The sequence below is a fragment of the Bactrocera oleae genome, chromosome 6 (genome assembly GCF_042242935.1).
Source record: "Bactrocera oleae isolate idBacOlea1 chromosome 6, idBacOlea1, whole genome shotgun sequence".
NCBI lineage: Eukaryota > Metazoa > Arthropoda > Insecta > Diptera > Tephritidae > Bactrocera > Bactrocera oleae.
This window is the reverse complement of record NC_091540.1, coordinates 16655181-16680305: the sequence shown is the minus strand read 5'-3', so window position 1 is coordinate 16680305 and position 25125 is coordinate 16655181. Positions and strand designations below refer to the sequence as shown.

Sequence of the window (25125 nt, the reverse complement as noted above, 5' to 3'; positions counted from 1 at the left end):
TTTCAGTTCGGACCACCATATACATAGCTGCTATACAAACCACTGCTTTTTTGCTTCGGTACAACTGAAGTAAACAATTTTTCTTCTTTTCCTTTGTAAACATTTAACAAAGGCAAACAATAATTGAATGAACTTCAATCATCATCATTTTTCCATCAAAAACTTATTGGCAATCATAGGTTCGTTTAATTATAGATTTTTACTTTATCAATTATTACCCTACTTCGAATACATAAACATTTTCAACAAAATTTCTTATATATAAATATACGCTTAAGTTTTTCTTTTATATGTATAAAAAAGTATGATGAATCGTTTGTATATTCCTTAGATTCTATAAAGGTTAAGCAAAACAGCTGCTTAAGAGATTTGATAAGACTTTTAAACTGACAAATTGTCACTCTGTGACGTTTTGTTTCTATATATTTTATATATTTTCAGTACATTTTATTTAAAATTTCTATAATGTTTTACAAAAAGTTTTTGGCGGAAATTTTTGCAAAATTTTTTACCGGTTTTTATTGAAAACATGCCACCGAGTAAGCTCGACAGCATTTACCGTCGTTTGCTAATTACGCGGTTTTTTGAAAAAGGATGGGGCACACCAGAAAATCTACAGAGGTATGCCTATATTTATATAAGATTAGTAGCATGGGTACATTCGTACCTATGTTGTTATTGTTATTTAAATGTCAAACACGGAAAATATAGTTTACCGATGTACTTTTAATTGAATAACATAATAATGTTTCAATAATCGAAATCGTGCGCATAATTTACCATTTGTAAAATAGGTTCGTTACCATATTTATCAACAATGAATTGTAGTTTTATCGTAACTTCATTATAAGATTATTTCATCTTATATGCTTTCGAATTTCTTGAAACACTTTTTGTTTTGCATCGTTATCAATTTGAATGATTAACTACTAAAACAAGGATTGAGATGACGGGCTGCATAATTTTTTCACGGAAACAAATATAACTCATAGGTATATCGCTACTAAAATCAATTTAGTTTTTTAATGTTTTATTTACATTTTTAGATTATTCGAGTTTCGTAAAATTATTTCACGGCGAGAGACATGTTATAAATTAATACCTCAAGACTATCCGGTAGAAATTACTAGAAATAATAAATATTCTGATTGCTCCATATTGGAGGGAAAATTTATTTCGCCTTTGGAACTACATTTGCCTGGTGTAGTGCCAAAAGCCGCACAAGAAGCTCATTTTCAAGTAATATTGCCCAAAAAATGGAGAGAAGAAAAATTCAAGCCAATGTGCATTCACTTAGCTGGCACTGGAGACCACGTATGTATAGTTTTCGGTTATTTACAATCTGTAAGCTTATATAAAGTTTTGTGTCCAATTAATAAATCAGTTGACAACCGAGGATATGCATATAGCGAATTCTGTTATACTATAAAATACATTTCACATAGCATAGTTAAAAGTTCATTTGCATATAAAAAACAGATTTAAAATCATTTGTTCCTACAAAAATTAAATGAATTTTAAATAATTTTAAATTTTATAAAACTACATTATTTGTATTGTTGCAGTTTTACTGGCGAAGACGAAATTTTATTGCCAAACCTTTACTTAAGGATGCGAATATTGGAGCTATAATATTAGAAAATCCTTTTTATGGACTAAGGAAACCAGATCATCAAGTGTAATTAACATATTTACATAATTCGTTGTTAATGTATCTACCGACTCATGTATAAACTTATTCTACATATTAGGCGTGGGTGTTAGTTCAATATTTAATCGAGATAAAAATATTTCTTAACAATGTTTTCTTCAAATTCTTTGTGTACTAATATGTAATTTTTTGCTTCTTCTGCAGGCGCTCAAATTTACAAAATGTTTCTGACATATTTGTGATGGGTGGTTGCTTAATACTAGAATGTTTGGTACTTTTACATTGGTGCGAAAGGAATGGTCTTGGACCATTAGGAATAACCGGGTTATCTATGGGAGGACATGTAAATTTTTTACAATCTTAATTTCTATAAAATTTTCACTACTGATATTTTTCTACTAGATGGCTTCTTTAGCAGCGACGAATTGGCCTAAGCCCCTTGTGCTTGTACCATGTCTTTCGTGGTCTACTGCTGCACCTGTATTTACGACAGTATGTATTGTAACCTTATTGATGCTTATGTTAAGTTGAAATATATAACAGCTGCAATTGTTAAGGGTGTAATGAGTCAATCCATCAATTGGGACATGCTTGAAACTCAATACCATTCGGATGGTAAATACAGCGAACGCCTATCAAAAATGGTTACAGTGGTAGATGATGCTTTTGCGGCTGGGCAAAAATTTATTAAAAACTTCAACCAATCTCTACAAGCGCTTAAAAATGATATTAGTGATACCAGACATGTTCCAAAGCAGCCTTCTGATGCGATTAGCAATAATTACATAGAAGCTGAAAATAATCAAAATCAGTTAGAAAACAATTCGATTTTTCTCAAAGAAAACTTGGCGAAACATGTTATTAGTAATAAAAGTAGTTTGCACTTAGTGAATAACGAAAAGTCAAACAAAACGCTGCGAAGGGAAGATCAAAAGGAGCAATCGGCATTGACAAAACTAATGAGATTCATATTACCCATGGCTCAAAACAGTGACAATAAGAAGATAGATATAACAAAAACGAATTGGTGGGAACGCGAGGCTTTACAATTCATGCGTGGCATGATGGACGAATGTACGCATTTGAAAAATTTTTCGGTTCCATTCGATACGTCCTTAATAATAGCTGTTTGCGCTAAAGATGATGCGTATGTGCCACGTGAAGGTTGCGCCAGTCTTGAGGATATATGGCCGGGTGTAGAAGTGCGATATCTCGATGCCGGTCATGTGAGCGCCTATGTTTTGCATCAGAAACTATTCAGGTATATTATTCATATTATGAAAAATACATAAATATTACACAACAACTTTATTTATTTTACACTTTTAGAAAATGTATAATTGAGGCGTTCGAGAGATCAAAGCAAATTTACATTATGGACAAAGGAAACATTGGTGAAGATCTGAAGCCAACATTAACTTATAAGGAGCTTGTTAATAAATATACAAATTCTATATAATTATTTAATGATGATATACACATATTTTTTAACCAATTATACAACCACAAATATACTGTTGACTAATTTTTATGACTTCGTATTTTGCAGTGCGTTTCACGGTAATTTTGCTGATTAAGCGCTTAAACTGATATATGTAAAAAGTTGTGAATAATTTTAAATTTTCTTTAAAATAAATTATGTACTTTCATATTAAAAAAAATCTTATTTTACTGTGATCTAACAAATATTTTACGAGTAAATTCAAGTATTCGTTAAGACATTTTTTTTATTTCTACAATTTAATTAATTTCCATAAAATACGACTTTAACTAATTTATTTATAATTCGAATTTTAAGTTTTAAAATAACGGAAAGCCTGAAACTTACAACACAACAGCTGGTGCAATAACGGTAACGAGTAACAAAGCTGATTTCCGCAACTAATGTCAAAACATGAATTTTGTTGCTTTTGATGTAACCACTAAACATGTTATTGTTAAATAAAGCGCTGTGAACGTTGCCAACCGATAGCATAAGAGACGATATATACATATATCGATATAATTGGATCATGTTGTCGGCGGCTTGTGTAACCAGCGGAAGATGCCATTTTGTCAATCGAATAAGATCTGGAAAGAACACCATTGCGATACAGCAGAAAAGAATTGGGAGTGATTTCTTACCATCCATCACTCAAAATTAACAACAGAGTAGTTGAAAGAGTCCCTAACGTCAACAAAAACACCAATTGTTTAAAAAGCTAACAAGATTTCGTGAAATCGGTATACTAAATTTAAAGGACAGAAAAATAAGTACATACGAAGTTTTTGTAAGCTAGAAAATGGCAGACTCAGACAAACAGCTACCGATTGAGCAGCAGCAGCAGCAGCAACAACACCAACAGGATGTCGACCAAGGTGATGCTGCTCAGGCCCAATTGAAGTCGCTGCCACCAAAAGAAGTCATTGGTAATTAGTAAAATATTTGCTCCTCTTTGTGTTGTGACATGTATAAAGTGTAGAATTACAAGTGGAATGGGAGGCGCGTGATTGCAACTTATTATTATTATTATTATTTTTTTTTATTTATACTAATCTCGCGCTTAATATCTATTAGACATTTTAAAGATTTTTCTATTTGAATCTGACAAATCTAATTACTTGTGTGCTGAAAAAAAGATATAAACTTTGTAATGATATAAGTATTAAGAGCATGTAGCGGCGCTGAAAATAGAAACATTTTACCTAAATACACACACGACGCCATTTTGTTGGTGCAATGTGCGCGGTCGCCGGCACGTAAAAGTTCTGTTCGTTTATCAACCGGTCACAGCTGTGTTTGGCTCAAACAACGTGGTTTATGAAAAATAGATGCAGCGCAATAAACTTATCTATATTTGTTTAATTAAGAATACTTTCTTTATATTTGTAATTGTATTTGGCATGTATGAACATCTAATATATTTGTATGTTTTTAGCAACCAAAGTAACTGGTACCGTAAAATGGTTCAATGTAAAGAGCGGTTATGGTTTCATCAATAGAAATGACACCAAAGAAGATGTGTTTGTGCATCAAAGCGCCATTGCGAGAAATAATCCGAAAAAGGCCGTGCGCTCAGTTGGCGATGGTGAAGTTGTCGAATTTGATGTTGTCATAGGCGAAAAGGGTAATGAAGCCGCCAACGTGACTGGTCCATCTGGTGAACCGGTACGTGGTAGTCAATTCGCCGCTGACAAACGTAGAAATTATCGTCCATGGAATAATCGCAACCGCCGCAAGCCTCAAGGTGGACAAGGACCAGACGGAAATGTTCAACAAGGGGTTGAAAGCGATGTTAGATCGGACGTTCAACAACAGCAACGTCCGCAGCGTAATTACCGTCGTGGAGGTGGTCCACCCGGTGGCCCTGGTGGTCGTGGCGGTCGTGGTCGTCGTTTTAATAACTATTATCCACGTAATCAAGGCAGACGTTCAGGTGGTAGCGAAAGTGGATTGATCGAGGGTGGCAATGACCAGAACGCTGACTCCACACAAAGGGGCGGTGATGGTCAAGGTTTGCCCGCGCGACGAGGAGGACCACAAAGACGTTTCGTCCGTCGCAATTTCAATAATGGCGGAGGCCGACGTGGTCCACGCGATGATGGTAAGTTTCAATTATTTATTTTGTAATTAAATATATTAATTCAGTATGTTTTTACAGAGGATTTCGGTAATTAATACAACTGCTTCTTCATTGTATATCTGACACAAATTTACATTACCTGGTATATTTTACAGGCAATGGTGGACAAGGACCTCCGCGCAATAATCGTCCAAGACGAAACAGGAAACCCAGCGGCGCTGGAGGAGGCTCTGGTGGCGAAGGTCAACACCAACAGCCTCAGCAGGTAAACTAAATTACTAAATACAGCGAACAAGATGCAGTTGTCAAGTATGGCAGAATGTTGAAATCGGTGGTGTAATATCATGTCATGACCCTACCACTTAATTATATACATACAATATCACGTGCACTTTCATATAATATTAAAAATTTTATCGTTAACCGAGTTTGGTTCAATAACTAGAAGTCGGTAAACTTTAATTTACAAGAGTATATGAACTAATAAATACTGCCAAACTGCAGCTGTAAATTTTAGTTTCATAAAATCGTTATCAATACTCTTGTACCAGTTAACCTCAATATGAATATTAATTACATAAAATAATTAAACATTCATTAGCGTTACTACTGCTGCTATTGTTCTTACATATGTTTTTATTTAATTTTCTTAACCCTAATTTCTTATGTATAAGATTTGTTAATTTATAACCCTATTTGAGTATCAAGTGTTTAACTAAAATCACAGCTATCATTAATTATTTATAAAAAAAAATCAATGGTTATGTTATGATTTATATTTATTTTATTTTCCATTACATTTCGTTGTCTTACCCGTAATACCTCCTACGCCTTCGATATCAACTATTTGATCAACTATCCGCATCCGATTACCAATTATCCTATAATCAACCAATCAAATTTCCACTTATGTAATAAAATGCGCGTAGGATGTTGGTCACGAAGTGCAGAATACCACAACCGAAAGTACAGCATAAACCGTCGGTTAGGTGCCAATAATGCGATTCTACACCAACAACAACCAACCAAGAAATCAATCAACAACAATAACGAGAAGAGAGGAATAGAGCTTAAAAAGCAGCTCATTTAAAAAAAAAAATTCCAAATAAACTTTGTGTTTTAGAAAGAAAAATATACGTGGAAGAACGCATTACACACTACTAAACAAAAAAAAATCTAAAAGCAAACTATTAGTCCACATGTAATACTATTACATATTTTTGCTATGCACATAAGTTGTAATACAACACATAAGATGTCTTTACGGACATTTTATATTTCTGCGTGAACTAATTAGGCTGATGATAAAAACTGTTGAAATTTTATCCCTCTTTGGTCCTATTTATTATTATTATTTTTTTTTATAGTATCTGTAAAATGTACATATGATTGTCATATTTGTCCATTATTATTATATTATATATATAAAATATTTATTTAATAAAACGTGTGCCTAATTTTAAAGTTGATTTTATCTTAAATTATTCTTCCTTAAAACATTTCGGCACTCAAATAATACAATATGTATATATGCATATCTTTTTATATTGCAAAAAAATAGTTTTAACTAACGTCAGTATGTCGGCTTGTGCTCCAGGTACGTTCCTAAACACAAGCACTATATACTGCATAAAGTTAGTAAGTTAAATTTTTCATCCATTTTGACTTTTTCACAGATATTCTGCTATTCTTTTGGTATATTAATTTTCGAAAAGGCCCGTTTTATTAAATTCTATCCATTTTTATTTGTGCTCATCATTTATTTACAAAATATTGTTATACATTTTATTGCGCTTACCATAGATTAAAGCAACTCCTACTTACCTAACCATTGAGGCAAATTATACAACAATGTAATATATTGATTTGATATTATCATAAATTTTTGAAAAGTTTTCATCTTCGAACGGTTCAATAGATCGTAACCTTACAATTTTCGCAGTGTTCTTACATACTCCTGAATCATAATTATACACTAAATGTCCAAAGGAAGCATAAAATCGCATACATACATATGTAATTCATTTGTTTTTGGAAAAAAATAGAAAAAAAAATTGTAAAATCCTAAATAAATCTTATTAGAAACTTACATTTTTAAATGGTTTTTTTATTATGATAATTTTAATAGAACGTTGGGTGAAAATATAAATACTTTTAGCTTTCATGTACATACATGTTTTGCTTCTGAAAATTAGGAATTTAAGTACATATGTATATTAGGATGTCAGTTATTTAGCCCCTGCCAAGTCGAATGTTTTTTTTTCAATGGGTTAATCAAACTAATTTAATGGTATAACTTGATCCGTGACCCGAGTTATTATGGGCTCAAGCTCGTAATCCTCTAGTTTTGAACCCCAGAGTTTAGTTAAAGTGTCTCGTGCAATGTTTACTTCATTTCCTAGAAAAATAACGCCAATTTAAATTATATCTGTAAAAACATATATGGTATATTATATTTCATTACCAATTGTGGACGGTATAACTAAAGTCAGATAAATAACTATATCTTTAGCCACCGGATTATGTGTATCACATATAAATTGTAAAGCGCGAGCTGATCCTGCGGGTATCTGCCGAAATTAAAAATAACATGTTTTTTAACAAATAATTAAAACTATCATAAACTATCTTACGGTGTTCAAATTAACGATAAGAGCAACGCGCCCGTTCCGAATTTTTTCTTTAAACTTTGTTATAGCATGCCCATAGTCTTCCATTACTTTCGGCGATGTGAAATCATTTTCGCTCATTTCAATTAATTGACCACCTTAAATTCGACCATATTTAATTAGTATGTTCTTATTGGTTAGAAAATAAAACTTACCAAAACAGCGGGATGTCTGTGTCGCAATTTCCCCAACGATGCTTTTAAATTCACTGCTATCATTGTGTAAAAAAAGATATACACCTGAATTTTTGGTGTGGCCTCTTAAAATATTTTCTACACCACTGGAAAGAATAGGCCACATTTTGGAATGCTGATCTTTATATTTTTGTCGCAACGTTTCAAATGAACATCCCTTTTCACTCCTGTCACTTGCATATAGATACCACATAGCAACAACTAATAGAATAACTATGATTAACGAGGCTGTTATACATTTGTTGTTAGAGCTTTGCTTTTCCATGGCTTTGCTTTTTCTATCATGTAGCTTGTAACTTTCCGGTCTATCAAGTTTTTGTAATAATAGTTCATTGCTTGTGTTTACTAATTCTGAACTATTACTATGTTCTTCATTTGTATACATATCATCATCCGATTCATTGCCAATCGGCGGCCTCTTCCTAACTGTTGGATAGTTTATTTGGGATGTCATAATTTAAGTTTATTTATATTTAGTATATATTTAATAGCAAAATATTGGAAACTGGTAAAATAATAATTGCAAGATTATGTACCAAAATATATTCATCAATTTATAATTTAGAGATGGCAAACTAGATTGAGATTCTATTCGAGAATCGATTTCTCTAATAAAATAACCAATTTTTCAGAGTCAACCTTTACCTTCCGAAATCGATCAAGAACCGATTATTGACTTTCGATTTTAAGATTAGATGACGAGTTTCAAGTTCAAATACTAATATAATATTGTGACGGATTTCTCGATCAATCGTCTACTTCGTAAACTCACTCTTGAGTTCGATACTGGATTGTTAAATAAAAGTCCCAATTTAATGACTATACACTTATCTTTATTTCTAATTCCAACAACTTAACACTTATTGATCGTTATTCGAGCTTACCACTTCTTGCTTATGCCTCAATTGCTCTTAACACGACAATACTCTATCTAGAATTGTGTGTGCTGCACAATCTGTCAGCCCTTATATAGTACATCTTTAATAAAACTTAGCCTCTAGAACATTCTGGCAACTACGCATTAATGACTTATTCATGCCGATTTAAAATAAATTCAATTAAATGACAAACGTGTTTTCTTTGTTCCCTCATCAGAAATTACTAATTGGTACTCAAAAAGATTTAATGATTATGATAATGTCGATCTTTTACGACAAATGGAAATCAGATTTATATTTAATAGAGGAGATTTTAAATTAATGGAACTTATTACACCATTAAAAATAATGTCTAAATGAATGTAATCGAATATCAATTTCGCATGTTGAGGCTGAGTAAATGATACTTCCAGAATTCTTCCAACATAGAACTCTTTTTGGGAAGGAGTAAGTTGGGACAAGCAGGTTTTGGAGATTTGTGCGACTCTGTTTATAATGTATTTAGTCTTCCGCATAATTCAGGCGCTGCTCAGTGAAAATTCCCTGAATTAAGTTTAACAAAAACCAAATTAAGAAACCGTTTATAATTTAGTACTTTAAATAATATAATGTTGGCCAAAGAAATCTAAGAATAACTAATATTTGTTTGGGAAAACTTTAGTATACCGTCCCAGGCTTTCGAGGATAAAATGGGTATGTGCGGATAGAGGAGATCCTCCATATCAAGAATATGTATAGATATAGCTTAAAATGCAAATATCTCAAAAACTATAAGTTTCCGGCGGCAATAATTATATATATTCGTGATCTGGAGAATCTCCTCTATCCAACCATACCCCTCTTAACCTGAAATCGTGGGATGCTAAACTTAAGCCGACCCTTTATTTTACATTATATAAAGCAAAAATAGTTTAATTCAATAATTAAATTATTGTTAAATTCTATTAATTCTGACAATAACAAAAGGGTTGCAAAATGTCAAATAACCAGTGTTACCTTATCGCCATCTTTTGTAATTGAACTGAAAGAAATTAAAACAGATAATAGCCCAAATACAGGAATCCAAAACCTAGAGAAATGAACTATTACAAAGCATTGGTGTTAAGTATTACGTTATACCCTCTATGACAATATTACTTTTTCTTGTAAAACTTCTTTTTGCGTTGGCGGCCTTCGGCCGCGCTTCAAAAAAAAGAACCCTGGTCGGTCCAACACTGGGATGTAACAATTTCTTTTCGCGTAGAACTCCTTTTTGCGTAGGCGGCCTACGGCCGCGCTTCAAAAAAATAACCCTGGTCAATCCAACACCGTCAACTTTCAACGTAAATATCTCGAAAACTATAAGATTCCCGCGACTATATCTATATATTCTTGATCTGGAGGATCTTCTCTATCCGTCCATACCCATTTATCCCCGAAAGACTGCGAAGGTATACTAAAGCCGACCCGTTTGTTTTGTTATATACATATGTGTATAAAGTGATACTCGTGTACCTAAAAGATGTATTATGTGCTATGTAAAAAAAATGAAAACTGAATTAACAACGTTTTTTCTCACCCTACACATCGAACAAATCGATTTTGTGCTCGACTGATCGATTTTTAGGATCGAAAGGTAAAAGACGAAGTCGAGAATCGATTCTTTATAAAATGTTTCCATCCCTATTTCAAGTTTGTCAGTTATGAGGGATGCCACTGGAGTAGAATTTCGTTGTTCGGCCAAGAGCCAAGACAGCGTACTTTTTCGATATTTCACTATCTATCAAACCCCCGCAATCCAACTACTGGTTAAATTCCACGGTAACTATCCGAAAGCGCTACCTGATATTATGTTCAGCAATTGATGTCTAAATACATTTCATGCCATACATTGCTAGCAATGAACTGTCATTTTGGTGTTTTGACAGAGCTGTTTTTATTTGCACACAAAGTTTGAAGACGCAATATGTACATGCATTTTCGGTGGCATCATGGTATAAGGGGTGGCATTATACCAGCAAAGACGAAATGCCAATGTTTTATGTTTTGTTGCCTAAACTGCAATTTAGCAACGTAATATTCAAAACATAAATTTTAACAAATGATGAAAAATTGTAATTAAGTACATACATGGTATGGTTAATATTTTAATAATAATTGTTGGCATATGTAAATATCAATCATCATAATTAATTATTGAATTGGTAAATAAACTTTAAGCGACAATTATTAAAGTCTTAAAGCATAAAATCTTATTTTTCCAAAATATACATTTTTAGAATTCAACATAAATTTTTGTCATCCTCATAGAATTTGTAAATGGTTCAAGAGCTTAAACATGCGCTATATCAGCACGAACATATCTGCCCGACGTCAATTCGAAAATTAATATTTCATAACAAATGCCCACATTAGAACATTGTCAACCTCAATGGCAATGTATTTAACAGATCGTTAGCAACGTTCATTGCCTGTGGAGATGCGGCGTACGGCCTTATGGCCCATTTACAAACATCTTTCCTCGCTTTTCGCGACATTTCATACTTTAACAAGGAAGCGAAGAAAGCAAAGGGACGCCAGAATAGACGCTTTGCTTTCAGTGTTTATCTCTAATAAGAATTGCGAATTTTGTTTGCTAAAGCGTAAAAATATGAGAGTTAGCCATCATTTTACTTTGACTTGCTGCGTTTCGGTTCGATGTAAGCGTACTCATACAAAAATATATATCGAAATTTTCTGTCAAAACATATGCCTGAATCAAAGCAAAGCAAAAGTTCTATGTGAATCAGCCAGCATTGACAAAACTAACCAAAACTCTTGTGCATTTCTTTCTTATTCATAGGGCTTAAGATTGGCTAATTTTTTCTATGTATTGGAGTTTCGGGACCTGACTTGTAATGAGGATAAATTTCTAATAAAAATTGGATTTCGAAATCGAGGTTGTAATTATTTCGTCTCGTTGGTATTTATAAATTTAATATTCAACTATAAAAAAATTCGTTATTTAGAAGAAGAAAGTGTTGGTCGGATCAAGTGGATCTACATTTACAACAATAATATTTATTTCAACATGAAAAGGGAATTTAAAGCAATTTAGTAAGGTCTGGTAACTTTTATGAATTTTAAGAACAAAACCGTTTTGAAGGCGTGTATTATTATTGATAATAAGACTAGTTTTGTGTGAAAAATGGCACCCAAATTTGATCAACAAAAAACAAAACATCAGCTTTTCCACTTGTCCATTAGTTTGGCTACTGTACTAATTTGTATGACGTATTTGCAGTTCCAACGCAACTGGACAAACGTGGGAAGCATTTGGAAGTCCTTAGTAGTGCCTATTGTTTTCACAAGTGAATTGCTCAAGGTACTACTTGCGAGATTCTATAGCCGGTGTGATGATAATTCATTAACACAAAAGCAGCGACAAAAGAGGGCTTCCTACTTTTCAATACGTGAAATATGTGGAGGATTATTTTTACAATTTTTATGTACGATTCTTTATGCGTTCATATGTATTATACTAGGAGCCCCCGTTCTGCAGAGTTATGAACAGACCTTCGTACTTGCACTTTTACTTACATTAGAAACAACAACACCCACAGTATTGCTATTGGGAGGAGGTGGCGCATTACAAGTGTGTTTCTGTGAAAAACCAGATTTCATAACAAAAAGTGAAGACACTGCGCTTGGGTTATTTAAATACAATGCTATAGGCGCTATATTGGGAGCTTGGGCTGGGTCGGTTGTTGCTCCATTAGACTGGGATCGTGATTGGCAGGCATATCCAATACCAAATGTGGTCGGAGCTTTACTGGGATGTGCTCTAGGCAATATTTATGCATGTTCTCAAATTTTGTACGCTACTGCCAAGGTATTTTTAAACAGAAAGCGCTATTAAGGAAAGATAATCGGTCGTTCATTTCCAAATAATAACGCAATCGCTGCCAATAGTGTAACCAAATATTAAATTAAATTGAATGTCTTAATGAGGAAAATTATCCAATCTAGTCAAAAACATAATAATTTTTTATATCATAAGCAAATTAATTACAGACATAATTATAGCTTCAATAAATGTATGTGTGAATCCTAAACTATTTTTAATTACATTAAAATAAATTTACGGAATTTTTTAAAAGTTACAGATGTGTGTATATTTATTATTGAATCGGAACCGTAAGTCGAGTTTAGAAATCGACTTTCACATTTTTTAAGTTAGATAGTGACGTTGACGATCTGCGTATTAGTTATTACTGGTTTGGCTAGTTGAGAAAAAATAGAATAATGTAAGTAGAGACGTTAATGTCAAAATTTAGTAAAACTAATGAAAGTATTTTTATTAGTAAAAGTGAATTTAAAAAAAATTGGAGAAATAATAAACATATTATATATTTATTACACCAACTATACCCTTGTAAAAATTCATATATTTTTGAAATTACTTACTTTGTGGAGCTGAAATCGAATTTTAAACATGACATTTCGTCTCCAACCTTCACAATATCCACGAACTTGCAGCTTAAAAGAGCAAGTATGTATGAATATGTCAACTTTTGCATGTCAAAAAACTTCAAATAAAATGTTCCAGGTTGAAAGCGTTGAACACGATTTATTACATTTAGGAAATAAAATTCGTGGACTTGAAGATGCATTGGACAATCCTGACATTAACCCAACATTACGCGCAGTGTTAGAAGAGGAAATCTTAGTGTTGAAAGCCGAAGTTGATAAACATAAAGAAAACGTTAAAACCTTCCACAAAGACAAATCTAAACAGATAGGCATAATTGCCATCATAATCTTTAATATATTAATAGTATTCACTATGTACAGACTATTTTATGCTTGGTATTAAAAAAATTCATATTCAAGATCGATAGTTTTATACATTGAATAATTATAATGTAAGTTAATAAAAAAAAATTAAATTTCCTGGTTCTATCCTTTAAGTTTTATTTAATTTCAGTAAAGTATTTTAAAATCTTAACGTCTACCAGTTGCCCGTCCACGCCCACGACCTCGAGGACCACCCCGACCGCGTGCTCCACGTCCTCTGCCGCGATTACCACCACGACTGCTATCTTTTTTCTTTGTTTTCGATTTTGGTGTATCATCAATGAGCAGTGTTTCTAACGGTAAGCTGTCTGGCAGTATGAAGTATCGTATATTATTACCACGAATACTTAGGGACTCCAATTGAACAGGGTCCCTATTTTTAATGGTCATTTTAACCGACTTTAAATGAGTGTTCATCGCTACATCTACTCCTGTGATTGTGCCATGAATTTGAGTACCATTTTTTAATTCGATTGTCACCGTTTCGTGACTTAGTTTCATAAGAAATCTGAAAAAAGAGGTAAAGATATTAAGATGGTTTTCTATTTCTAAAAACATGGTTGGTATAAGGTCCGAATATTAAAATCAACTTTTGTTTTTTCTTTAACAATAATTGCCTATGCCTATATTTGTGTATTATTAAGAGAAGATTTGCAAGATAAAATTATTCATTATAATACCTTTACAAATACTTATGAGCAGTTCAGTGTGGAAAGTTAAATTAGTTTAAACCGTTTATAAATGTGCGACTTTACGAGAAACAATGACGAATTATTTCGTTAGTAAATCCCATAAGAATTATTATATTACACAATATGTAAAATTATTGGGGGTAAAAAGATTTCATTAACCATTTTACATTCATTAGTAAACGTTTGAAACGTGCAAAAAATTATATACGCGAAATGCATGTGTTCCAACTCTCATAATAATTCCCGCCGTTGTCTAAGCACCCTAATCATTTAACCACCACAACGAGAATTTACTTCAAATAATAACGAATTTCTAAAAATTTAAAAATATATATAATTGTTGGAACTACTAAAAGATAATATTTTTATTTACCTAACCAACTTCATCTTTAAAAGCGCTTCACTCAAACCGGCAACATTAAATAATTACTTTCCTTTTGTTGTCATATTGTAAAGGCCATTCTTGGAAATACGAAACATAACAGGAAGACAAGAGTCTTCACTTTTGCCAGTAAAATCAGAAAAAGAAATTATATAAATGTTGCTTTTTATTATTTTTAGTCAAGATTTCTTATTTAAACATATAAACAACAAAATTAAACATGATTGGAAGATCTTATCGTCTTATATGAGAAATGGCTGTACATTTTATTGAGTTGAGCTTGCACCAAGGGATCTGTTTCGTTGTTCGATGTTTGTTAGTATTTAATATTTATTTGAAACAATTTTGAATACTTGGCAGCACATTCAGATAAAGTACATTTTTACTCGTTACTGTGATAATCGAATACTTTTAGGTGTAGTCAAGTTTTTTGTTCGTTCCATAAATTTCGGTCGAAACTTTTTAGGGCCGTCTGAATATTTTGAACGCATATAAATAATTCTACATCGAACGATTAAGAAAAGTAGAGTTTTCAACAGTTGATCGACTCTCAGCCATCATTGACTCTTGCTGCAGGTAAAATTTTACGAAACTTTCTATAAGTATTTGGTGTCAGGTTTGTTTTTGCTTTACTATCATAGCAGCAATTAGCTCATTTAGGAATAGAGAAAATGAATTAACAAAATTAAATGACTCATTAGTGAAGTAATGTACGTATTATGAACAAATTGTCTTTAGCAAAAGCCAACACTTTGAGTGTATATATATGATACAAAAGTGTGTTGAAAATTGGATATGTACACATACATATGTTCATAATATATTCATCCACTTGTGCATATGTTTTCGTTCGTATGCCCATAAGTACTTGCTTATTGCAGAACTAAGATCATGTTAGTTATAGATTTAATCGCTGTGAAAGTGCACCAGCATTTCTTGCTTTCTATAATAAATATCATAAATAGTGTCCAAAAAATTTAATATAAATAATAGAACATATGTTTTCCCGTACCATCCTATGACCTACACATTTTTTGGTTGGAAGTAAAAAAGTGTCGAGAAATATATAAATATACCACAATATATTTTTAAACGTATGCATTAAAATTGTGCAAGAGTAAATTAAAGCAATTAAGTAAATCAATTGGATTCAGAAAATAAAACGATAGAACTGTATAAAATCTACTACTATAGGTTAGTATACAAAGCTATTCGTTAGATTATGGAGAAGTAGGGTTAATTCGTGTAAAAAAAGACCATCGAAATACCAATCTTTCACTTTTTGGAAACACTTAAAAGGAAAAAAAGGGAGTTTTTGCGAAAAAAAGGGTTAATTTGTTATTGTAAAATGAATCATATTAACAAATTTGGAAAACCCTTACCTCGTGAATTTTGTATAATAATAGTGTTCAAAATTTGAAAACAATCGGTGCAGTAGTTTTGAAGTTATGAGGGACAACTTTGTAAACGTGAAAACGCTTTAAAGTTTTAAAATCGGATGTAGAGATCTGTAGACACATATGTGATATACGTTTTTGGAAGCAGATGTTCAGTGTCGTAACTTCAGAACTAGGCAATTTCATAGAAATATTTCATATTTTAATTGGAAGATATATGAATATGATAATTAAAATATTACAAAATGTATGTAGCGTAATAACATTTATTGAATGAACAATGTACTAAAAATATGCTCAGAACACTTAATTCAAAGATTTATACCATATATTTGCACTACATTATACTAGAAATTTTTAGTAAACAGCTAAATCCAAATGTAAACATTGAAAAACTTAAAAATAAATTCCTCATATAAATCAACATCGAAAGTGATGGACATAATGCTTTGGAACATCAAAACGTACACGGTATAATAATATTAAAGTGGGCGATAAAGCTTGTCAATGTTGTTAGTTCAGAGCAATGCTGTTTTTGTTGCAGAATCATACCGTAGTTATGCACCACTTCCAATCAGATGCAACCATATTGATTTCGACTATTGAATATAATTTTATTTTCATATCTAAATGTATTAATAATAAGAGTGTTAACAGCGTATAGTTTTATAATAAAAAAAAATAGATTTAATCAACGAAACAATAGTACTTGCTATGGCACGTTATTATAGGTGGGTTCTATGCAACTGGAAACGCCCTGCATTTGTAACTGACAAACAAGTGTTAAATCAGCAGCATTTTTATACCCTGAACAGGGTATATTAAGCTTGCCACGAAATTTTTACTATTCAGATGGAAACGTCGAACACCCTATAAAATATATGTATATAAAAATGATCAACATGACGAGCTGAGTCGATTTAGCTAGTTGCTCAGTTTTTGAGATAACGATCATATTTGTAGCAACCGCTGATATAGGACCACTATAGCATATATCTGTCATACAAACTAATCGATCAAAATCCAGCCCTTGTATGGAACTTTTTTATTTGACGAGATATCTTTACGAAATTTGGCATGAATATTCATGGGCGATACGGTAAAATCTCCAAAGAAATTGTACAGATCGGACTACTATTGCTGCCGTACAAACTGACCGTTCAAAATCAAGTTCTTGTGTGGAATCTTCTGCAATTGGAAGGGTATTTCAGCTTCCGTTATTTTTAAATAATTTGAGTGGAATATTATAAGTATTATATAGAGTACCATGCTAATCTAGAGAATTAGCAACATATTAAACCTATTGATGCTGACACAATTTACCATACGTTTTTCAATGACGATACAATATCGTCTAGACTTTTCCATGTATTTGGAGGTGAAGGGTTGCCGCTTGAATAAATATCCGGGCTAGTTCCGTGAGATAAAGACTATTACCGTCTGTATATCCAACTTTTATGCACTGTTTACTTAATATTTAAAGTCATTTTAATGATTTAGTAATTTATCATTTCATAGGTTTATTTTAAATTTATCACTACGATATAGTAGAACTATTTTTATAGTGATATTTCTTCAAAAGTTTCGTACAGTTTTGGATTTCATGTCCTTTAGTTTGTTTTTGTTTTGTGTATGGTAACGTTTGGAGTCCATATATTGTTTTGGGGTTGAAAATGACGTAATTTTTTGTGCGCTTGCGCAGACAATTGATAAATATGCTAGGAAGATTATTGATTTTTGGACATTTGTACACACAGAGAGAGTGGAAATGTACGCGCTTACGGACGTAGAAGGATTTCGTCTGCTGAAAATAATATTTTTTTTACAAAATGATAGCTTCTAAGGCAATAAGAACCTATAGAATGTAAGTACTATTAACAATGTATTAAACATAACGTAATTTAATCATGTATTTATGGTATAGTTGGGTAATTTAGTTTAGTTTTAAGTATGAGGTCTTCGCGACAAATAGATACACTGGAAACTAGATTCGTAGTATTTTTCAATTTACACATTCATACAACTGCCATGATTGAATAGATTTTAATATGTTTTTTCTTTTTTAAATCTGCACATTTTCAGACGAAAAATCGAAAGCATTGGCAAGATGACTCAAATGACACAAGATGAAATTATTAGCAATACAAAAACAGTGCTGCAGGGTCTCGAGGCCTTGCGTGTCGAACACGTCTCCTTGATGACTGGTATGGGCGAAGCTCATCGAGAAAATGAGAAATCCGATATAGTAAGAAAAAATATTGAACATATTGAATTGGGTTTGTCTGAGGCTCAAGTTATGATGGCATTAGCGTCACATTTGCAAAATATCGAGGCTGAAAAACAAAAATTAAAAACACAAGTGCGCCGACTGCACCAAGAAAATGCGTGGCTACGCGATGAGCTAGCCAATACACAGCAAAAATTCCAAGCCTCCGAACAATTGGTAGCACAATTGGAAGAAGAGAAAAAACATCTCGAATTTATGGCATCCGTTAAAAAATACGATGATAATCAGGAGCAAGAGGATTCTTGTGAAAAATCACGTACCGACCCAGTCGTCGAACTCTTTCCCGATGAGGAAAATGAGGAGCGAAACAATATGTCGCCAACGCCGCCAAGTCAATTCGCTAATTCGACTGCTGGCTATGAGATACCAGCACGTCTACGTACTTTGCATAATTTGGTGATTCAATATGCTTCGCAAGGCAGGTGTGTATGCATTTCAATACATGTATGGCATGTACGTTTATATGTCGGTGCGGGTTCATTGATTCAAAATTTTATTGTGAGTGTGCGAACAATAAATGAGTAAAGTGAGAGTAGGTGAGAGCATATAACATTGCTGAGCAATAAGGATAATTGCAGAAATTTTGAGAACACAAGTATTTACCGGCTTTTTTGTATCAAAATACAATTTTATATGCTTCTTTGTGCGTCGACCTCAGGGTTGGCCGTCTTATTCAGCTATTCTTAATTAACATACTCGGTTACGTTAGGAATGTTTTAAAACTTTTTGTGCTATAAAATACAAGTTTTGAATTTTTTACATATTTTTTTTTTTTTATAGAAATGTGGTCATTAGTTTTCTTTGAGAAAGTGCAGAAAATGTGCTCTCTACTTTTCCCACTAATTGAGCAGACTTATTTTTTTGACGAAAGTAGTGAAGATTATCACCAAGTATAATTCTTATTATTGTGAAACATTTTTTTATCGCTATAGTCATATATATAATATTTTAAAATTTCTCGATCTGGGAGAGGTGGAAACTGATTTGATAGTTTTCTTAATTGAATTGTTAATGAGAATAAACTTCCGCTAAGTGTGTAAAAGTGGATATGTGAATATACATATATGCTTGCTTTTGTACCGGTTACGATATAGCTTTCGTTTAAAAGTCAGTTATTATGTGACGTCAGCAGCGTAAAAGCTCAGGAATAATTATCTGAGATATATTATACAAAGTGAATTACCTTAAATTACTAAATTAAAAGCAACCAATTCAGATAAATTAATTTCGTACCAGGGTTGAGAATTATTTTTTTCATAAAATTTGGATTCAAAATTATATTTTCAATTTTTTATTCCATTTTTGAGATTAAAAATTAAATTTTAAACTTTAAATTTCGAAAATTGAAAACTTAGTTTTAATCCAAAATCAGAAAATTAAATTTTAAAATTAAATTAAATGGAAATTAAAAGTTTTAAAATCCCAAGTTGTTTGGGATTTTTAAATTTTTTATTCTTATTTTGGGATTAAAAATTTAAAATTTTATTCAATTTAATAATAGAGATTCAAAATTGAAGTCCAATATGTTTGGTATTTAAAAATTAGAAAATATTTTTTAATTTAAAAGTTTTAGCAAACAAAAACAATTATTTTTATGGATTGAAAACGTGAAAAACGCATAAAAGGAGGAAAGGAATTTACATATTTCTAACTATACAATTTTTTGTTTTTATTTTAAATTCCGGCCTTCTTGATTACATTTTTTTTCCAATCCTGTATTTTGGGCTAAAAATTTAAAATTAGTTTTAGTTCAGATTTTTGGGATTACAAAATAAAAAAAAAATTTAATTCAAATGTTAAATCAACTAATTTTTAATGCATTATTTGTAACCTTAAGTGTGTATGAAAACACTAATTTTTCGCCATATTTATTAATTGAATAGAAAACTTGTCTTGGGCAACTAAATTAGTATTTATTATACTTTTTTTAATAAAATTTTAAGAGAGTATTAACTAGAATACATGTATATATATATATATATATTTCCTTCGTTGGAGCAATATTTATTAAGGAAGTAAACATTTTTTAACTGTAATCTGGACATATTTTCTATTATGTTAAAACCAACTTTTTATTATTTTTAGATACGAAGTGGCAGTTCCACTTTGCAAACAAGCACTTGAAGATTTGGAGAAAACTAGTGGCCACGATCATCCCGATGTTGCTACGATGTTGAATATTCTAGCCTTAGTCTATCGCGATCAGGTGAGAAATATATGAGATTACGTTAAACTCATTTATTTAACTTTGACTTACATTTAGAACAAATACAAAGAGGCAGCCAATCTGCTAAACGATGCGCTGTCTATTCGTGGCAAAACACTAGGTGAAAATCATCCAGCTGTAGCGGCAACCTTAAACAATTTAGCTGTTTTATATGGTAAACGTGGCAAATATAAAGATGCTGAACCACTTTGTAAGCGTGCACTGGAAATACGAGAAAAGGTGCTTGGTAAAGATCATCCCGATGTGGCGAAGCAGTTGAACAATTTGGCATTGCTGTGCCAAAATCAGGGAAAATACGATGAAGTTGAAAAGTATTACCAACGTGCATTAGAAATATACGAATCGAAACTCGGTCCAGATGATTCGAATGTCGCTAAAACCAAAAACAACCTGGCCAGCTGTTATCTGAAACAGGGCAAATATACAGAAGCCGAAGTCCTCTATAAGCAAGTCTTAAATCGTGCACACGAACGTGAGTTTGGGGCCATTCACAGCAAAAATAAGCCAATTTGGCAGGTAAGTATCAATTGTGGCTGTTTAGCTAACATGTAAAAGGCAGCAAAAAAGCTTAAGCAGCGCTTTGCAATACAAAACGAACAAAGAAACAAACAAAAAGCAAGGAAAAAGTCGTGTTTGCGCTTAACAGTGTATATCTAAATAACATTCACATACTTATCTACCTATATATAATATATATGTACCATATATGTATATGAGGTTACTACTCATTTTCAATAGTCATGCACGAATGCCAGATTGTTGGCATTTAATTAATAATTTTTTGTTTATTTTGTCAAGAAATTCGTAAATATATATATATATATAATTGTTTTTATTGACTTTACAATTGTGAGTTAATGAATAATAAGATTGTTATACATTTTGTGTGGCCTTTGTAAACACTGTTGCAATACCTTTGAAATTGTTTTTGGCTAGGTTGCTGAGGAACGAGAGGAACATAAATATGATGATTGTTATAATACACCATACGGCGAATACGGTGGCTGGCATAAGGCGGCGAAAGTCGATACACCAACTGTTACGACAACACTAAAGAATCTTGGCGCCCTGTACCGGCGACAGGGTATGTTCGAGGCAGCCGAAACATTGGAGGACTGTGCGTTACGTAGCAAAAAAGAAGCATTAGATTTAGCGAAACAAACCAAAGTTGCACAACTGCTCACCAGCGGCGAAAAGCGGCGCTCAAGACATTTTAAAGAAGATGCTGATAACGATGAGGTAATTTCCAAATGGGATGCAGTGTTCTAGTTTTTATAACATACAAATGTACATCACATATGTATGAGGCTTTAATTTTTTGGTTTTATTTATTTTTTTTGTCACACGGCTTTTTCCTTCATTCGGAATAACATCATCGAGTTGTATATGTTGATCACACTTTTTAGTTGCCATTCATATTTACCTTTTTGTTTTCTTTATTTTGCATGCTTATTTCATATTCAAACCAAAGCTTTGACCTTTAAGCGTACGCGGATCTTTCTGCATTCTTCACACGAGCGCTTTGGGGTTATTGCTTATCATTAGCTATTTTTAATTTTTTAATAGCAAATAAACCCGATAACAAATATTTATTAACTCTTCGTTTACTATTTTATTTATTTCTATGCATTTTTATTTATTACATCTGCAAACAATTTTTAATATGTATTTTCTGCTCTATTTCGCTTACCAATGCTCTGTATGCAAAAAAATTTGTATTAAATTTTTTTTTCTATTTCTAAACTTTTATAACTAATGATATTATTTTTTTATATTATTTATTCATTTATTTATCTTTGTTAATTAAAATTTTTTTAACTTTTTTATTTTCTTATTGTTTGATTTTATTCAGCAAAATTTATCTCTTCCACTAATTTGTCTAAATATCCTATATTTATTTGTGCAATTTTATCTCTTCATCAGATCTATCTACTTATTATATTTTTCAATACTATAAGCTATATAGCATTATTTGAAGAAAATTTGTATTCAACATTTTTTTATCAAATAGTGGCTATTAAAAATAATTATTTCGTGGATACCAGATATTTTTTTTCTGTCTTTAAAAATTTATATTAAAAATTTCCAATTAACGTAAAACGAAGTAACACTACAAGTGTTTGGAATAAAGTTGTATTTATAGCTTGTTTTATACAATAATCCAAGCCAAATTTCGTGAAGATATGTCGTTAAATAAAAATGTTTTCATTTTAATAACTTGACCTTGATCGTTCAGTTTGTATGATAGCTATATGCAATGGTTGTCCCATATCGGGAGCTCCGACAAATAAGCAGCTTCTTGGAGAGAAAAGGACGTGTGAAAAATTTCAAATCGATATCTTAAAAAATTAAGGATTAATTCGCGTATATACAGACAGACAGACGGACAAACAGACTAACAAGGCTAAATCGACTATATATATATATATTTTATAGATCTCTGTCGTTTTCTGCTGGGAGTTCGGGGGTATAATTAGCTTTCATTATTTTGTTGGACCTCCTTTGTTTTTTATGACGGCCCTAATACGTGTTGACATAGAATCGACTATATTGTGCATTGCTTCAAGGGTTATATCGATATATGAGTATAACATTTTCCAACATTTAGTCAAGCTTTTCTAATATTTTGGGTTTCTTGTTCGTAACTTTAACTTTGAAAGTATGTAAGTTTTCAATTGGATTCAGCTCAGAGCCTCGAGTTATTTATTCTTTCTTTAAATGTTTTGTTACCAAACAAAAAAAAAACTTATGGACAATTAGAAGCAGTATTATCTTTTATGTAATACCTAAACAAAATAAGTAGAAATGTAACTTAACGCTTTCGCACCATGGGAGTGGGCGGAAACGTCCTGAATAGCACGTGAGGCATGCTTCTCCCCAAAGGATGGTCTAAACTTTGTTGCTACTTTTCCGCGTTTACAGGTTTATCAATTATCATACTATACGTAGGATCGAACCAAGCACGCTCATTTTGGATTAATAAGAAAATTTATAATTTTTTCCATCGTTTAAATCAAGATTTTTAAAATTTTAAAATAATACCTAATGTGGTCTGAAGTTTTAAATTGGTAAAATCGGTTCATTACTTCCCATAACTCGCATATATGTAAATATTATAATATGGTATAATGGTTTTAAAACTTTCGAATATCTTTATACCAAATATATATCTGTCAAGTAGTGTAGTTGACGTCTAAAATGGATGAATTTTATTTTAATGCTAAAAATAAATGAAATTAGCCTACAATTTCTTTTAGTCCCTATATCGTTATTTTCGACTTTCGATTGATTTTAATCGCTTTAGGTGTGTCAATATGTGTAATATTTTAATGAATTTGAAGTGGTTATGTTTTGAATCGGTCCTGACTTTGGTTTAGCCATCAGATACCTAACTCTGGAATTATAGCACTTTTTTCCTCTTTATATGATTTTATACATAATATGGTTTGGAGCTAAACATTTAAGAACTAGGTTCATAGTATTTGTTTCTCTATTCTATTCTCAGTAATTTTCAAAAATTACTTAGTTATACTGAATTAATGAATGCGCCTTTTTTGAATGAAAACGTAAATCAAGCAAGAAAGTGAAGCATAAAAGATTTCATGTAATAATCCTTGGTATTCACCTCGAAAATGAATTAAAAGTCTTTTGGTGATTGTTTAAAAAAGTAAAAATTTTGACTGAAACACAGGCCGGCCTTTAGTTGATCTGTGAATTCCTATCTTTTTGAGCGCTTATCAATAAGGCTCTAATTTTATCCTCGACTCAGTAAGGTTTAAAGAGTTAGACGCGTTATGCAATAAAACTTGTGTAGAATTGAAAACCATCTATAAACTAAGAACAGTTGTAAGAAATATTTTAAAGCAAAGCATTTTAAAATTTCTAAAATATATTATATATTAATTTAGATTTAAATTTTTTTCTACCTACTTATATGAACAAATACTCAACATGTATAAATCTAATATATATTGACTATGTGCTCTATTTAATTTATCAATAATAATAATTTTTTCTTTAATTTCAGAAGGGACACAAACCTTAGAGGGTTTAGCGGGGATGGCCGGTCAGCAACGTGTGCTATACAAGCTCACCAATAAAATAAAAAGATATTTTAAGTTTTTCTACACAAGTAACCATGAAAAAAAATATTTATTTACTCATTCCTTAATAAAGTTTGTTCACGCAAATTAAGTTTTCTCTGCTTGAATAAATAAACCGATATATATATATATATGAAATAACATGAAAGTAATTATGATAATAAAAACGTGTTCTATTTTATAATAAATATCTGGTTATAACGTACTCTAACGATTGCCTACTGCACTATATACTTTTAATATAAATGTATGAATGTATGTATGAAT

The 25125-nt window shown here is 31.7% G+C and overlaps 6 protein-coding genes across 12 annotated transcripts; 4 read left to right on the top strand and 2 right to left on the bottom strand.

The window, feature by feature from the left end:
* Window positions 1-419: 419 nt before the first annotated feature.
* LOC106617963 (protein ABHD18) lies at window positions 420-3312 on the top strand. 2 transcript variants are annotated; one of them, XM_014235455.3, is made up of 7 exons: window positions 420-621; window positions 1047-1314; window positions 1566-1678; window positions 1856-1994; window positions 2054-2143; window positions 2209-2912; window positions 2981-3312. In XM_014235455.3, the coding sequence occupies exons 1-7, from the start codon at window positions 530-532 to the stop codon at window positions 3108-3110; spliced, it is 1536 nt and encodes a 511-aa protein (XP_014090930.2). In that variant the 5' UTR covers window positions 420-529; the 3' UTR covers window positions 3111-3312. The 2 variants fall into 2 exon arrangements, with proteins under 2 accessions (XP_014090930.2, XP_036216411.2); XM_036360518.2 differs by lacking the exon at window positions 1047-1314 and having other exon boundaries at window positions 442-621.
* A 376-nt stretch (window positions 3313-3688) lies between these two features.
* yps (ypsilon schachtel) lies at window positions 3689-7303 on the top strand. Of its 2 annotated transcripts, XM_070111109.1 has the most exons (5): window positions 3689-4060; window positions 4570-5235; window positions 5293-5301; window positions 5370-5479; window positions 6144-7303. In XM_070111109.1, exons 1-5 carry the CDS (start codon window positions 3934-3936, stop codon window positions 6189-6191), a joined length of 960 nt encoding a protein of 319 aa, XP_069967210.1. In that variant the 5' UTR covers window positions 3689-3933; the 3' UTR covers window positions 6192-7303. The 2 variants fall into 2 exon arrangements, with proteins under 2 accessions (XP_069967210.1, XP_069967211.1); XM_070111110.1 differs by lacking the exon at window positions 5293-5301.
* On the bottom strand, window positions 6935-8709 carry TORIP (Torsin interacting protein). Of its 2 annotated transcripts, XM_014235459.3 has the most exons (5): window positions 8614-8709; window positions 8039-8503; window positions 7848-7981; window positions 7679-7784; window positions 6935-7612 (listed from the first exon to the last, which is right to left on the bottom strand). In XM_014235459.3, exons 2-5 carry the CDS (start codon window positions 8460-8462, stop codon window positions 7494-7496), a joined length of 783 nt encoding a protein of 260 aa, XP_014090934.1. In that variant the 5' UTR covers window positions 8463-8503; window positions 8614-8709; the 3' UTR covers window positions 6935-7493. The 2 variants fall into 2 exon arrangements, with proteins under 2 accessions (XP_014090934.1, XP_014090933.1); XM_014235458.3 differs by having other exon boundaries at window positions 8039-8662.
* A 3238-nt stretch (window positions 8710-11947) lies between these two features.
* Window positions 11948-13076, top strand: PIG-F (phosphatidylinositol glycan anchor biosynthesis class F). Its single transcript, XM_014235424.3, has one exon. The coding sequence runs from the start codon at window positions 12122-12124 to the stop codon at window positions 12830-12832; it is 711 nt and encodes a 236-aa protein (XP_014090899.1). The 5' UTR covers window positions 11948-12121; the 3' UTR covers window positions 12833-13076.
* Window positions 13077-13862: 786 nt separating this feature from the next.
* On the bottom strand, window positions 13863-14940 carry SmD1 (small ribonucleoprotein particle protein SmD1). The gene is made up of 2 exons (XM_014235420.3): window positions 14836-14940; window positions 13863-14278 (listed from the first exon to the last, which is right to left on the bottom strand). The coding sequence occupies exons 1-2, from the start codon at window positions 14847-14849 to the stop codon at window positions 13918-13920; spliced, it is 375 nt and encodes a 124-aa protein (XP_014090895.1). The 5' UTR covers window positions 14850-14940; the 3' UTR covers window positions 13863-13917.
* A 302-nt stretch (window positions 14941-15242) lies between these two features.
* Klc (kinesin light chain) lies at window positions 15243-25069 on the top strand. 4 transcript variants are annotated; one of them, XM_014235472.3, is made up of 6 exons: window positions 15243-15420; window positions 18324-18950; window positions 20614-20734; window positions 20792-21271; window positions 21692-21994; window positions 24783-25069. In XM_014235472.3, exons 2-6 carry the CDS (start codon window positions 18349-18351, stop codon window positions 24798-24800), a joined length of 1524 nt encoding a protein of 507 aa, XP_014090947.1. In that variant the 5' UTR covers window positions 15243-15420; window positions 18324-18348; the 3' UTR covers window positions 24801-25069. The 4 variants fall into 4 exon arrangements, with proteins under 4 accessions (XP_014090947.1, XP_014090948.1, XP_036216404.1 ...); XM_014235473.3 differs by lacking the exon at window positions 15243-15420 and adding an exon at window positions 16020-16038; XM_036360511.2 differs by lacking the exon at window positions 15243-15420 and adding an exon at window positions 17999-18105.
* Window positions 25070-25125: the final 56 nt, after the last annotated feature.